Here is a 16741-nt window from a genome sequence, read left to right as displayed (position 1 = left end):
TAAGTTAATAGTACAGATTAAAGTTACACTGACTCTCTTAAATCTGCTATTTCCTAATTTTTAAACTCATCACATGGCAAGATGGGAGATACCATTATACTATTTATATAATTGCAGAAAAGGGGAATTGTACACTTGGAAAAAATCCAAATGCTGAATGTGGAAAACTGCATACCCTCCAACTTTTTTCTGATGAAAATAGGGACATCCCATTCCATAATAATCATTTTACTATTTAAACCTCACACATCTTACTGGGTAGCCCCAGTCACTCTGAGCAGCTTCCAACATATACAAAAACATAATAAAACATTCAACATTAAAAAAATCTTCCCTATACAGGATTGCCTTCAGAAAGCTTGAAGTTCAGATAACTCCATACCATCCAACATTTCTCCAATGAAAATAGGGATATCCTAAGGAAAAGCGGGACATTCCAGGATCAAATCAGAAACCCGGATGGTTTCTCTAAATCAGTGATGTCCCTGGAAAATAGGGACACTTGGGGGGAGGCAGAAACTGTGCTTCAGGTTCCCCCTTTCTGAAATAACTGAAATGAAGATCACCATTGGATTTGAATGGCATTGTAAAACAATGCATTTATTTCAGTGTATCCAATGTTTCGCCAAAGAATTGATGCTTTTGAATTATGGTGCTGCAGGAGACTCTTGAGAGTCCCATGGACTGCAAGAAGATCACACCTATCCATTCTTAAGGAAATCAGCCCTGAGTGCTCACTGGAAGGACAGATCCTGAAGCTGAGGCTCCAATACTTTGGCCACCGCATGAGAAGAGAAGACTCCCTGGAAAAGACCCTGATGTTGGGAAAGATGGAGGGCACAAGGAGAAGGGGACGACAGAGGACGAGATGGTTGGACAGTGTTCTCGAAGCTACAAACATGAGTCTGACCAAACTGCGGGAGGCAGTGGAAGACAGAAGTGCCTGGCGTGCTCTGGTCCATAGGGTCACGAAGAGTCAGACACGACTAAACGACTAAACAACAACAATCCAATGTTTAGAGGGGGAAAGATTTTTGTCTGACATTTTGAATGCAAACTTTCTTTTACACATTATAGAAAATACTGGCTGGATGTTATTTCCTCACACCTGGCTCCCCAGCTTTTGTTATATCCAAATCAAACTAAAGACAAAGTCATGAAAGTGGAAAGTTACCAATTTACTGTACTAGCTTCATTATTTTTTATTTGTTGTATACAAGGTCTGTCAGTCGCTTTTACATCTAGCCCTACAACGCAGTTTTGCTTACCTGACCTTGGAAGGGATCTGATTCCTGGCTTGTCAGTCACTGCAAAGAGCCGGCTTTGCTCTTTTTATAAATAGCAGCAAGGGTGTGTCCTGCTTCTTCTGTAGCAATACAGTACAGCCTCCAGGGTGGATTTTAAGACACAGAACAACATTGGCATATCTAACTTCTGGTCACGCCCTTGGAAAGAAGACCCACAGCTCTTCTAAAGTGTGGCAACAAATAAGCACTTCCAATGTGCAAAGTGCTTAACTGTGTGTGTGTGTGTGTGTGTGTGTGTGTGTGTGTGTGTGTGTGTCTATGCACTATCTACCTTAAAGGAGTAAACAGGATTTTGTCTTCTGCAAGTCTAACCTCACTACAAGGTTCCCACCTGCCTTCACTATTACACCAGTACTGTACAGTGACTGCACTCCTATTGAAAGATAAAGATTAGTGCCATCATAAATCAAAACAGAAATCACCCTGTTGCATTAAAGGTTGCTTCTGGGCTATTACTACTGTATTTCCAGGTGGGATTCAATCAAATAAAGCCAGATTCATGTAGCGCAATTAAAAGTTGATTTGGTGCTCTTGCACAGCAAGCCTTCTCTCCTACCCTTGACAAAATTGAACTTTGTGCAATAACAAAAGAGATGGGGAAATGGCCAGGACATAGTGGGAGAACAATTGCTTGATGCAATGTTAAATAACCTACCTGCAAACTAATCAGAGTGTATGCTCAATAAATAGCCAATGTTATCTAACAAACCTTACACAAACAAATCAGGGAGAATGCTCAATAATGAGGTCATGTAGAAGCAACCGCAAATTGACCATCTGTACTGAGGCTGGAATCAGCAGCTGGCATTTCTGGGCAGCTTCGAGGGCATTTTTCTTTCTCCTTGATCCCACTTGACCTAGGCTCCTGACCCTTTGGTCCTGTCCCCCCATCCCCCAGTTCTGACGCATCTAATCCTCATTTCAAAGGTGTGTGTACTGTAAATGTTAAAAAAGGAGATACTAACATTTTTTCCCCATTAGAAGATCCTAGTTGCAAGACAAAGTTATGACTAACAAGGAACTCCCAGGTCAACTTGACATAGATGTGACCTCACAGAATTTGCAGTTACGCAACCTAAACACACACACATACGTTGCTGGCTCAGTTAATTATTATTATTTGCAATAGGCTTATTCTGCCTCATTCACCACAGCTGGTGCGTTATATTCTACAGGGCGCATCTACAGGAACTCATAATCGTGTCACAAATTGAGAACTGGGTCATTGAAGGGTGGAGTATTTACATATATAGTGAAACTCTTCCTCTTAAAAATGTTGAGGGAGATTTCTCCTGTGTTTCATGGCCTCACACCTAATGCACTCCTGTGCCATTGGGCTAGTGGGGTATGTGGGAAGCACTTGAGACAGTATTCAACTAACTCAGGCACAGGCAAACTCTGACCCTCCAGATGTTTGGGACTACAATTCCCATCATCCCTGACCACTGGTCCTGTTAGCTAGGGATGATGGAAATTGTAGTCCCAAACATCTGGAGGGCCGGAGTTTGCCTATGCCTGCACTAACTTAGCACAAGGATTCCTGCTAGTGCAACAAGTTTTTCCCACTCTCCTCCCCCTATGTGTACCTCACACTCTCCCCAAATGTGCTCCAGAGAGTTGGGGGAACTTATAGAATAAATTAAGGGGCATTTGTTGTTGCCCTTTTAAAAAAAGGAAAACCTTTAATTGGGCAAGCAATTAAGGCCTGGCATTAAGTGTAGAATTTTACCTTTCGACTTCACATTACCTGGGCATTTAATTGGGCAGCTAAGATGCATATTTTAAATCCATTGCATCCTGCCTCTGAGATAGGGCAAGCTAGAAAATGTAAATAAACAAACAAACCCAGAACACTGTGCACTTTACAAAATATCAAATGCATTTTGAGTGCCTACATTTGAAAATGCTCTACATTTGAAAACCCAGGATCCAATTTATTTTTCTTATAACACATCAACCCATCTATGTTTGTAATTATATGATTAAAATCTCAGAACTGTTTTATTGTCTATTTGTTTAGTATTAGGGGGATCCAGTGGGGACATGCAGTTCTTTTTGTTCTATAGTTAATTGATCAACAAAGTTAAAGAACTGTTTTGACTAGATATAGGACTCAAGCAGGAGCAGTCAAGTAACCCTTTAAAAAGCCAAAGTGGTGGCCATCGCCTCGAAGACTGTCCCTTACCACTGTAGCAACTGGGTGAACCATTAGAAATTAGTTCTTTTAAAGCTGTGCATTCTTCCTCTCCATTGCTGGAGCACACATCCAATTTTAATTGAAGAGTCAACCACAAACATCAAGAACTCCCCCCCCCCCCCAGGTGCATGGAAATCTAGATGAGAGGAAGAAAGGCAATACCCTGCCCATTTCTCTGATATGTTAGTGGAGTGTGCACATGTGTGTGTGCACGCACACACAAAAGAATCCCTTCCTGCCCCACAAAACAGGGAAGCACTCAGATATGTGATAGTTCCTCACCCCCACCTGTAGTTCAAAATGGTACAATCCAGGAACAATTCTGCCATATAACTGCTACTTGTGTAGGCAACCCATTACAGTATACTTAAAAAGCTTGCCTTGAAACATTTCAGTCCATCTGCTCCATGGGGATACAATATTGTGTCATTAGTGATGGATGGGGGATGCTCAATTACGGTGCTAATAAGAACATAAGAGCATAATAAGAGCCTGATTGATCTGGCCAATTGCCCACCTAGTCCAGCATCCTGCTCTCAAAGTGGCCAATAAGGTGCCAGTGTGAAATATACTTGGAGTCGAGTGTGGATTTCATGCTCTTTATTCAGCTCATAGTGGTGAGGAGGAATGGAAGTTTCCCCAAAATATCTGCTTTATATACATTCTTTACACAATGGGCCGCACGTGATTGGCTAATTCCTGGATTCTCCTGTAGGCCAATCAGGTTGTGGATTCACTTCCACCTGGAGCTGGATTGGGTGGCTCCTGTGGACCAATCATACTGCTGCATTGTTCTAGGACCAATCAGACTGCTGCATTCTGAATCCTATTGTTCTAGGACCAGACTGCTGCATTTGGATCCTATTCAACTCAGCACATAACACAGTGGAAAGCTTGCGAGTAGAACATGAACACAACTCTCCCCACCTGTGGTTTTCAGCAAGTGGTATGCCTGAGGATGGGCACAAGGCAAGCTGCATGGTATATGCAGCTCTGTCCTCTAATATGTTGCCACCATCCCCCCCCTCACACACACCCAGAACCTGTGGCCTGAGATGGTGATCTCACTCTGCCTGCTGGTAGGGCCGGCTCTGCAGTCACAGTATATGTAATTTATATAGCACGGATGAAACCCTTCATTTTGAAGCACTCCTATCCAAATACATTTATCAAAATAAAATAAAATAAAATGATTTCTCTCATATGATTTGATGGAACTATGATTTTTATCTTAATTTTATTTTACCCCCACTTGGGTCTGCTTGTTGATGACAGGTGGGCTTAACAAGTTATTAAATAATGCAAATATAATTTAGTTATCTATGTCTGTTTTAAACATTTTATTAATTTTAATCTGGGTTTTTCAGATGATCATCTTCTGTATGCTCAAAAAAGGTAAAGGTAAAGGACCCCTGACACTTAAGTCGCAGACGACTCTGGGGTTGCGGCGCTCATCTCACTTTACTGGCCGAGGGAGCCGACATTTGTCCGCAGACAGTTTTTCCGGGTCATGTGTCCAGCATGACTTCTGGCAAAACCAGAGCAGCACATGGAAACACCGTTTACCTTCCCGCCGGAGCGGTACCTATTTATCTACTTGCACTTTTTTGGCATGCTTTCCAACTGCTAGGTTGGCAGGAGCTGAGACTGAGCAATGGGAGCTCACCCTGTCGCAGGGATTCGAACCACCAACCTTCTGATCGGCAAGCCCAACAGGCTCAGTTAAAATTATTATTATTATTATTATTATTATTATTATTATTATTATTATTATTATTATTATTATTATTATTATTATTATTATTATTATTATGTTGCCTGTTGTTGCTTCTGTTTCCTGTACACCATTTAGAGATAGTCTTCAATCTATTAAACGGCATAGTAAAGAGATAACCAGCCATCAGCCCGACGGTCCCCTTGGCTCAGGTGGGCGGTCCCTGGGCTCCAAGCCCCGCCCTGCCCTCCTCCTCCCTCTCGGCTTCCCTTCCGCCACTTCCGGAGCGGGGTCCTTGGCTCGGAGGCGGCGGCTGCCCGGCCCGGGAGGCGCAGGCAAGCAGGCAGGCAGGATGGCGGCGGCGGCATCAGCAGCCTCCGCGTCTGCAGCGTCGTCTGCTGCCGGTGCCTCCGAGAAGGAGGCGAGCCAGCAGAGCAGCCTGGGCGCCTACTCGCCCGTCGACTACATGAGCATCACCAGCTTTCCCCGTTTGCCCGAGGAGGAGCCCGGCGGCGGCGGCGGCGCCCCCGAGAGCTGCCTGCGCTCCAGGAAGGAGGAAGACGCGTTCCTGGCCGAGCAGGACACGGGTGAGAGCGGGAGCCGAGGGGCTGCTGCGCCGCCTGCCTGCCTGCTCCCTGCACCCTCCATCCGACCATGACTCCATGCTCCATCCTCCCATCCACCTCCGCTGCCTCCAGCCTTCGTCCACGAGTCCTAAGCAAGCATCTTCCCGCATCTCGCCCCCCTCCTGCGCCATCCCTTCCTCCTCCCCTTCCCCAGAAGCATTTGGCACCAACATTTGGATGGCGCAGTAGCCATCCCTCGCCTCCTCTGAACGTCCCAACCCAGCGGTCCTGGGGATCGGGACCCCACTTCTCTGCAGCCATATTTGACTCCTCAGCCTCCTCTCCCCACCCACCCATAGCGGAGCTGCGTGATCATCCCTCCCCCGCCTGGGTACCAACTCCTTGCACATCCCTGCCATTTCCCTTCCTCCTGTCTTTGCCGCTCTCCACCTTTCTCATCCCCATCTCCCATTTCATTTCCTCTCCCTTTTCTGCTCTGCTACTTTCCCCTATCGGGGCAAGAAAGTGAGTGGCTCTCCAGTCCTCCGCCCCTCCAGATCTCACAACCCACCCTGTGTTTGCTGCTCTACAGAATACCCTTTTGTGCTAAAGCAGCCTCCTCCATCCTCATTATCTCCCCAACTCTCCCACCTCCTCTGAAAGCTCCAAATCAGCATCTCATGGTTTTACCTCCGCCCCTTTTGGTGGGGGTGACTGGATGAGCTTTCCCCAAAATGTTGATTTTCACAGTACTGCCAAGTTAATTACCGAGCCTAGTCACTCCCATCCTACATAATGTTGAGACTTTATGTGGCATCCTTTTGTTCTGTAATGCCTGAAAAATGGGGAGGGATGGGGGACAGAGGGCCTTCCCTTTATCTCTGTGAAGATAATTGGAAAATATAACAAGGGCAGAGTTTTCTGTTCTCTCACCAGCTATTGGCAAGCATTAAGACTGCCCTTGGAGACTTTTACTCTTTTTGTATCAGATCTGCACTGCAAAAGGCAGATGAAATTTGGCAGAGGTAGCCAAGACCTATCCAACTTAAATGCAGATTTCACTAGTTCTTGCAATGCGATTGTACAGGGACAACGTGCAAAGTAGAGTTTGTGGTTGCTGCCCCCGTCTCATAATTGGAGCTCTCTGAGCCACCCATTGAAACTGATTGGCAGAAGCTTTAGGATTGACAAAAGGAAGTACTCCTTCATTCAGTGTGCAGTTACGTTTGCAGTTCACTGCCATCAGCTTATATTGCTTTCTAAAAAGGTTTAAACAGACTTATAGTGGATAGGTCAGAATAGCCAAATAGAACCTCCATGTTACAGGGATAACTGCTGTGAATCTCAGATACTGGTGATAACTCACAAGAGGAAAGCAAGAAAGATCCATACTTGGTATATTTTTTGTAACCAGATTTTTGAATGACCTACCAGGTATCAGATTTGTAATTCGGTACATCCCCCTGCAATGAACTTATGGACACATCACATTGTGAGAAATCCTCAGCTGGGACACATGTTAGAGGATTCAAATCACTAATTCAACAGGTTAAAAATGAATGAAAAAGCCAATATGTTGATATGAATCTATAGAGACATGCCATCTAAAACATGCTGATGTAAATCAATAGAACTCATTGGTTCTGATACAGATCTCCAGTAGTTCAGAGAAGTGTTTTGATGTTTTCTCCACTCCCTTTCGCTATGAGTTGCTTCATGTGTAACAATGAAGTAGTAAAAGCAAAAGCATGAACCATGCGCTTTTCTTTCTCTACCTCTATTATAATGTGGAAAGTGAGACACACAAATCTTTCCTTGAATGAGACTTGGGAGTCTAATACTCTTCTGGACTTTACAGGTCTTGCATTACTAGACAAAATTATTGATCTCCACTTTAAAATAGAAGCAAAGGGGGGAGAGAAGCAGCAGGTTTCCCCCCCCCCCCTCCTTTGTAGCATATGAAGGATCTCTTGGAAGATTCAGGACACTGAAGCCGATATGTAAAAGAAGTGCTTCACTTTTATTTCATTGTCCCATCATGACTCACCACCACTCTTGTGTTTTCGTATTTTTCATTTCCATTTGGTCTGCTGACTCCAAGCTTCTGAAATTTGCAAAATCTAAATAAACTGTTCAGTTTGGCACCTCCATGATTATATGTCAATCGTTTATTGGTTCTCTTTTCAGATGCATATGTATCCATTGGTTAGAATCCTGAGTGTTTCCTCATTTGAAGTTTGTTTCATTGTTTGTCAATGTGTAAAACTACTGACTCTCCTAACTGGTATCCGTTGCCAATATCTTTACAAACCTCTGTGCCCAGCATGACACTTTTACATGATGGGTTCTTCCAAGCTCTCAAAACTAGTAGCTGGCATGAAAATACAACAACTGCAAAAAAAAGTTTTAAATAAATATTTTGGCTATTTCTGTCCCTCTGCATAAATATTAATAAAATGATCTATGCCCACAAAACCTTTGCATTTCACTACATTAGTTATTAGTTATTCATTATAATACTTTTTTTTGCTCATATTGTGCATTTCAAATGTTCAAAGCTCCTCAACATAATTTATCTCAGTAATCATTATAATTCATGGACAAAGTTGCATTTGTGTTGATCTATATTTTGTTTCTTTGTTGGGATCTAGTCCTCATTTTTGTCTCCCTTATGCATGTTTAAATTTGCTGCCAGACATTGAACTTCCCTGCCAATGGTAGCCTCCAAGCAGGAAGCACCAGATATACCTTTTATCACAGATTATGTGTGTTTTGGTTCTCCAGATGTTGCTGAACTACAAATCCTATTAGCTTCAGAAAGTGTGGGCAGAGGGCAGGGGTTATAGGCATTGTAATTCAGCAACATTTATATATTGTTACATATGCACACACACACATATACATACACGTGTATGTCAACAAAGTTGTAAGTATTGGCCGTGAAGTTGCAGTGTACAATATAACTTCTACATTTTCTGCTACACCAATAGTATGGTGATACTATTTTGTATCACTAACAATTGATTGCCATTCAGTGGGACATCAAAACACATTCTCAGGCATTTGTTTTATATTGAGAAGGAGGGGATGTAAGCAGTAAATGTTATCTTCTGTTATAAATGAAATGCAGCTGGAAGTGTTTTCCCCAAGGATACATAGAAAGATTAGTTTGAGTCTGAGTTACCATAATTTTTTTATTAAGTAGAATATTTGGGGTGTGTTCAACCAACTCAGAGTAGACCCATTCAAATTAATGGCCATTCCTAACTTAGGTCCATTAATTTTAGTGGGTCTGCTCTCAGTAGTAGTTGAATACCACCCCCTTTTTAACAGAAGGAAAACACAGATCTTTATTTAGCAGAGATAGGTTAAAGTTGGGTGTGTTTCACTTATGCCATAATGTCTCTTGCTGATAGTGATTTTGAAAGAAGCAAATAAGTATGGGCTGATTTGGGAGGAAACAGGGTTGATCCCATTACTTGCCTGCACTGGTGGTCATCACAAGGGGTGGGATAGAGTTTCGTGTATTATCCTGATTGGAGGGATGAGATGGCACTCTTCTCCCTGACTCAGTGGGCAGGGAGAGGAACACCTGCTCAGCACTGTCAGCTGACAGTACCCTGACAACCTGTTTGGCAGGAGCAGCTCGTTCACACCCCTCAACTGGAGTGATAAGTTTTACATACAAAGCGGAAATTTAGGGAAATAGAATATATATTACTGGTTTGGATGTCAAGCCCCACCCCCACCCCAAGCACATAGGAGCTTTAGGAATACTTTTTCAGACTGACAACAGTGGATGCCATGGACCAAACAGTGTAACATATTGATAGTGTAATCCTGTGATTCACATCACGATAAGTTCCATTGAGTTCAATGGCACTTACTCCCAGGTAAGTGTGTGTAGGATTGAAGCCTCAGAGAAAATGACTACTTCTTAGCAGTAGTGAACAGTGTGGTGGCTGCTGCTACTCACCTGACCTGTGTTTGGTTACGTTGTTGCTTACAGAGGAGGAATTCAAGGCAGCAGTGAGGCTGGACTGGTGCAAATGCATCAACAGAATCAATCTGTTACTTCTGCCAGTACGTTTGCACCATACTGACCTTGCCACTAACTCCCCCCTATTTCCTAGTAAGTAGCAGCAGTACAACTAACCAGAGGTCAGGTGAGAAGTGATCCCATCTCACCAACTGCTACAGCATGCCAGGCTGGTAGAAACTGTACCTCTTCACAGCATGAAAAAAAAGTCACAAATGGGTTATGCCCAGTTATAAGCAATAATAATAATAATAATAATTTATTATTTATACCCCACCCATCTGGCTGAGTTTCCCCAGCCACTCTGGGCAGCTCCCAATCGAGTGTTAAAAACAATACAGCATTAAATATTAAAAGCTTCCCTAAACAGGGCTGCCTTCAGATGTCTTTTAAAAATAAGATAGCTGCTTATTTCCTTGACATCTGACGGGAGGGCATTCCACAGGGTGGGCACCACTGCCGGGAAGGCCCTCTGGTTCCCTGTAACCTCACTTCTCGCAATGAGGGAACTGCCAGAAGGCCCTCAGTGCTGGACCTTGGTGTCCGTGCTGAACGATGGGGGTGGAGACGCTCCTTCAGGTATACACTTAATTTACAGACATACCTTTAGGACACAGCTTACTTGATTTCTCAACAGTAAATTGTTGAGCATTTGATGATTTAAGGCTCAAAAGAAATTGTGTGTGTACACATTGTATGTATATAAATTAATTGTAGATAAACCCATATTCAAGCATCAAACTATTGCTTGAAATGAGAGTGTCGTTGTTTGTGACATAAGTAACACCATTGCCTGTTTCCATTACAGTGTGGAGCTGTTTTAATGTGCAATTTTATTTCTGTAATGTGATCCACAATAGAATGATCCTGCCAAAGCAAAGCAGTTTTAGCCCCCCTTGATTTCAGTAGGAGATAATAAACCATGTCCTTAATATGAATCAAAGGAATGTAAAAGTGCTCAACTTTGGGCAGTTTGCATTCTTTGTAGCGATGATAGTTGTGGCGTCAAGCAGGGGCTGTCAAGAGAACAGAGTAAAAGTATATCACTGTTACATTGAAATACATTTGCATGCAACATTAATTTCACTTTCTTCCTGCCCCCTATTGTGTAACACCAATGCATTCTATAAAACAAGGCATCACTGGCTTTGGTGCAGCCAAGTGTTGGGTAAATTTATACTGGATTTTTAAAAAATCTGCACAGATTCTTAAAGATGACCTTTTATGTATCTCAACTCATGTTTGGGAGGCTTTAAAAGAAAAGGAAGTGGGTGCAGGGATGGAATTGATTGTGCATGACTATGTCTGGGCAAGTAAAATAATAGAATCAAAAGCAGAGACATCACCTTGCCAACAAAGGTCCGTATAGTTAAAGCTATGGTTTTCCCAGTAGTGATGTATGGAAGTGAGAGCTGGACCATAAAGAAGGTTGATCGCCGAAGAATTGATGCTTTTGAATTATGGTGCTTGAGGAGACTCTTGAGAGTCCCATGGACTGCAAGAAGATCAAACCTCTCCATTCTGAAGGAAATCAGCCCTGAGTGCTCACTGGAAGGACAGATCCTGAAGCTGAGGCTCCAATACTTTGGCCACCTCATGAGAAGAGAAGATTCCCTGGAAAAGACCCTGATGTTGGGAAAGATTGAGGGCACAAGGAGAAGGGGACGACAGAGGACGAGATGGTTGGACAGTGTTCTCGAAGCTACAAACATGAGTTTGACCAAACTGCGGGAGGCAGTGGAAGAGGCAGTGGAGTGCCTAGCGTGCTCTGGTCCATGGGGTCACGAAGAGTCGGACACGACTAAACAGCAACAACAACAAAGAGTTGGAAGGGACCCAAGGGTCATTTAGTCCAACCCCTTGCAATGCAGGAATCTTGGGAGTTTTAAGGGATCAGGTGCACTCCTACAATTCACCTTTGATTACTCCAATCCACATGCTTTGTGGTCTCGATCCCTCATGGATCCATGTCCACATGGATAACGTAAGACACACTATACCTTTAAAGCACATTCGAAGCATGTTCCCTCCCTCAAAGAATTCTGGGCACTGTAGTTTATTAAGGGCTATTGGGAATTGTAACTCTGTGAAGGCTAAACTACAGCGCCCAGAATTCTTTGAGGGAAAGACTGCTCCAATTGTGCAGTCAATATATAATTTGTACACAGCAAAAAGGAGACTGCATAACCAGTTTGGATGATGCAGTGAACGCAGCCAGCTTCCTGATGTAGGAATTTATACTGCCTCTGAATACACAGCTTCCATTTTAGCTGCCGTTGCAAATAGTTATTGATATATCAATTCCACAGAAGTTTTTGCCTAAGCCCTTTGTAAAAGCCATCTAAGCTAGGGCAATCACAGGAGCAGGAGGCAGGTAGAACCTGCAAGACTGCTGCTGGCTAAGATGTAGCCATCTTCCCCCCTGTATCTGGAAAATAGCATATTGGAGGAGCCAGAAGGCCTGGTCATCTAGCCCAGCCCGTGAAGAACAAGTACTTTGTCACAGCCACAGCTGGTTCGTTGGGAGTGGGGAGCAGAGAGCCTATTTATATTGCGGCTGCCATTGATGATGGTTCACTGCCAGTAGCCAGCCCTGGTAGGGTGGTCCTGAAGGGGGAGACACCAAGGGGGAGATAATCCCTTTGAGTCTTTCTTTTGGAGCATGACAAAGGAGAAGGTGCTCCTCACAGGTAATTGGGTGTGCTTGTTCCTTGGTGAAAGATTGGAGCAGCTGGTGGGAGGATAGGAGTTAACTTGGCTTCCAAGTGAGAGGTGCAATGCTGGCAAGTTGTATCTGTGGCGAGAGCATGAATATCCAATGTGACTGGTGGGTGCTTTGTAGTTTTATATTGTTTTGAATTACTTATTGTACTTTTATTATTTAGTTATTTTTTATTAATTTGCTGATCACCACTTTGGGGTCCTTTATGCCCAAAAGCAGTACTGATACCTCCCCATTTGTATGTGACTGGCACACGCAACTGCTGACCATTTTCAGCAGTGCAAATGGGCAAGACAGGGGCAGAACGGGGTGGGGTGGGCTTACGTGTGTTCCGCTGATACACCCGGCACCTCAGCACATAATCTTGGTGTAAATGGGGAGTAGCATAATATCCTGAGGCAGTAAATTGCCTAAGTTTGCCTTATTTTGCATGAAGATATAGTGTCAGGACGTACAAGGTTCAAGCTAAGAGTTTAGAAGACATTAGTCTGTCTTCTTTAGCCCCAAATCACTTCAGTGGTGTTAGCATGGGATTAACCGGGAATAAATGGCATTTGGCTTCTCCCATGGGTGATTTCCCATGCTTCTGAAAAAGAGCCAAACTGAGAGCATGGAAGCAGGTGCATAGACACATTGCATGCCCACAAATTCACGTTCTGTGAAGCACAGATGTCTTCCTAACACATGCCGAACTTTCTATACTCTTTGCTGCTAGGTAACTATGTATGATAAGGAAATTTCCAGTCCACCAATATGGGCTTTGGTTCTCCATTCCACATGGTTGTCAACAATCTTTGTGTTTCTTAAGGCGGGTCCACGCTTCCACTTGTCCTGTGCCTGGAAAGCATGGGGGGAGGTCTGAGAGGATTCTCATTTGTCCCACCACTTTCCCTGGGAAAACCCACTGTTTACTACTGGATTGGAACAAATTTCTATCAAGTTTTCCTGGGGGAAAGCAGTGGGAGAAGGGGAAGTGTGGGCGAGCCCATAGCCATGTAAGAAACACACGATGAGTTTCTGTAGGCTGTGATAAAGAGCATCTATACCTCAGTGGGAAAGCATTTCATTAAATGTTTTAATAATGATAATAATGTTATCATTTGGTTACGAGCATGAGCCTGCCATTTTGTTTGTGCTGTCTGACCTCCCAAAAAGGACCTTCCAAAATAATCTCCCTGTATTATGGACTTTATGTGATTATAAATGGGACATGAAACAAAGGACCGGATCCAACTCACAGGTCCATCTGACAGAAACCTGTGCAATTTTCCTGTCACTTTCTTTACTGAAAAGGTCAGAGGGAACCATCAACTGACAAGGACCAAAATACTATGCTGATCTCCAAATGGGATGCTTCTGTGGTTGTTGCTGTCTTTGAATCTATAGAATCATAGAGTTGTAGAGTTGGATGAGACCCTGACGACAATCTAGTCCAACCCTCTGCAATGCAGGAATATACAGCTGTCCCAGACAGGGATTGAATCTGCAACCTTGGCTTTATCAGCACTAGACTCTAACCAAGTGAGCTATCCAGTGCTGATCTCTAGCTCCTTCTGCCTCCTCCTCTTTGAAGGGAAGAGCCTCAGACCTGGACAATGTCTTGAATGGACAGGGACCGGAGCACTCTGTGGATTGATGGAAGGACTGCTTCTTCCATGGCTTCACATCTTTGCCATTACCCATCTCACGAGCTGATTTGCAGTTCCTTCTGCCACTCCCTCTGGAGGGAAGAGCTTTGAGCAATAACATCAAAGCTTGCCATAAAAACCTCTGTGTATTTCTAAGGCAGGTGTAGACACAGGTGCCTTCGATCTCCAGAACTCCCCACTCCACCCAACACAGAAATCTGTGGTGTGGCTTAGAGAAGAATAGAAACATTATGTTTCACACACTAGCACACACAGCCAAGGCAAGGTGGAAAGAGCTGCCTTTCGGGGAGAGGTTTTTTTAGCAATAGCCAGGGTAAATAGGCATGCTGCATTCTTTCCTTTGGGCTGATGGAAGCACAATGGCCATGTTGTGCTCAGGAGATCAGCAAATGGAAGTCATGGTGTGTGGCAATAGACAGCACCCAGCGAAACATTGCCATGCATGTTTTAAAAAACAAAAACCCCAACCCATCAAAATAATGTACTTCAGTGTATCCACACATTATTTTATTGTTACCAAGCTTGCATGCCAGCTCAATCTCTCCAAGCGGTAGCAAGATTAGAGGGTGTTCCAGGTGCTCATCTAGGGTTGGCGAGTCTGCTGGGAGTCAAGCTACAGCAGAGACTGTTGTGTGTGTGTTTTCTAAGAAATATGGTTTATTGTACACACATTGACACGTGGGTCTACTTTGGAGAGAGTTCAGAGCATTGCATTTCAAGGAAGGCTTTTTCCACACAGCAGCGTAGCATCAGATTCCAAGACTTCTCTGTCTCTGTCCCAGCCTGCCTTCAGCCAGCCTGCCAAGATGGTTCCGACCTTTAGGCCCCACATGGACTTATTTCCTGCTTCTCCTTCCCAGAAAACCTCTTGCCAAGCAACTCCTTCCCTTCTCCCAAGCCTAGTTTTAAAAGGTGGTAATTTTCCTGTGTGACACCACACCCAAGTTATGTGGCAACCACCCCGTTGGTTACCTGTAGGGTTTTTGGTCTTGCAGATGCCTTAACAGCAGAGCCATCATCTGCCTCTGCCCCTGTCTGGAATTAAAATAAGCTCAGCCCAGCACCCAAGACTCTAGAAATCTGGCACCCAGAGATCTGCGGGATCCCTGTTTTCCCTCTAGCCCATAACATTATGTTGGATCTTTCCCCTTACTGGATTATCCACAAATTTGAAAAATTGGGTTAAATGGGGTGGGAGTGGGGAGTTTGGTTTGCCATTTGGATGAAGATGGTGTTATGCGGATGATGTAAAAAACATACACACATGGGCTGAATCAAACCCACTCCCAACTGCTGTGTGTACACCCCCTGAGTTCTTGCATTGATAACATAGCTAGAGTTATTATGAGGTACCAAGACAAATGTTCTTAATACAAAGTGCTTCCTCGCAGTTTAATCTTGTAAATATTAAAGACCAGTATTTTAAATTTTGTGGAGAATACCCTGTCTCCTTAATGAAATGGGAAATGGCATCGCTGCAGCTACTACTATGTTTCCCGATGCTAAGTAGACCCTCCCAGTATCATAAGGAGGCATGACAAGTGGGGTGGAAGTAATGACCATGAGTCATAGCTGCATGGGTAAACTGGTCGTCTCCAGGATGTAGAGTGGCCCACTTCATAATTTAATACTGCCATTCAACTTCCAAGAGTTAAAGGGGAGTATGTGTAACGTGATCCCATAATAGTGGAACCAGAGCCAGCAAACTTTCTGAATGCTCAGGCTGAGCAGAAAAGCAATACCATTGGAGCAGGAACAGGTATTCCGTGTTCCGTGAGTGTCTTTGTGTATGATTTTGATTCTGAGTTTTTCAGCATCTCACTCCTGTGTCCGTCACTTTTCTCTCCTTTGTGAATGAAGATCCAGATTCCTTCTTAAAATCAGCTCGCCTTCAGCGCCTGCCTTCATCTTCATCGGAAATGGGCAGCCAGGACATCTCGCCCCTCCGGGAGACCAGCAAGGACCCATTCTCCGGGGACTGCAGCTGTCGCCAGGACGGTCTGACTGTGATCATCACCGCCTGCCTAACGTTTGCTACAGGAGTCACGGTGGCCTTAATCATGCAGATCTACTTTGGAGACCCACAGGTAAGAAGAGGTATTTGACTGTTTTTCTCTTGATAGGGAAGCTTGCATTGAAGTAGGAAGAACCCACCTTTCACAAATAATGGTAGCTTCTAATTTTGCTTGCTACAGTTAATCATGATGTATTCTTGCATGTAGCAGCGGGATTCAAAGTGCTGTTTTGGGAACTGCCACACTTCTCTTACTGTGCCAGTTCGAGATCAACTACAAATTGCATAACTACTTGCTTATAATAGTGAATGTAATAGTTACTATAGTTACCAGCAGTGTTCAGTGTTGCAAACTCACCATGACATGAAGCACTTTGAATGCACCATTTGTCAAAGGGTGAGCTGCACATCGGAACCTCACTTTCCCAATGTGGGTTCCTCTCTGTCATGCGCTGCTCTAAGCATGTAAGGGCTTATCTGCACTTACCTTTTGCCATGCTCTTTCTAGGCACAGATCTGTGCTTTGAAACTCT

The 16741-nt window shown here is 43.9% G+C and overlaps 1 protein-coding gene and 1 long non-coding RNA gene across 2 annotated transcripts in view; both read left to right on the top strand.

The window, feature by feature from the left end:
- LOC144327834 (uncharacterized) overlaps positions 1–16741 on the top strand; it is a 126084-nt gene that overhangs the window by 29296 nt on the left and 80047 nt on the right. The window lies entirely within an intron of this gene.
- Positions 5490–16741, top strand: part of GGT7 (gamma-glutamyltransferase 7) — a 42460-nt gene continuing 31208 nt past the window's right edge. The window contains exons 1-2 of the mRNA XM_028734914.2: positions 5490–5805; positions 16055–16281. Coding sequence (XP_028590747.2) covers positions 5571–5805; positions 16055–16281 — 462 coding nt within the window. The 5' untranslated portion in view covers positions 5490–5570. The remainder of the gene's footprint in view (positions 5806–16054; positions 16282–16741) is intronic.

Source organism: Podarcis muralis, chromosome 5, assembly GCF_964188315.1.
Source record: "Podarcis muralis chromosome 5, rPodMur119.hap1.1, whole genome shotgun sequence".
NCBI classification, from domain to species: Eukaryota; Metazoa; Chordata; class Lepidosauria; order Squamata; family Lacertidae; genus Podarcis; species Podarcis muralis.
Note: the sequence above shows the minus strand (reverse complement) of the source record. Positions and strands in the feature narration are given on the sequence as shown.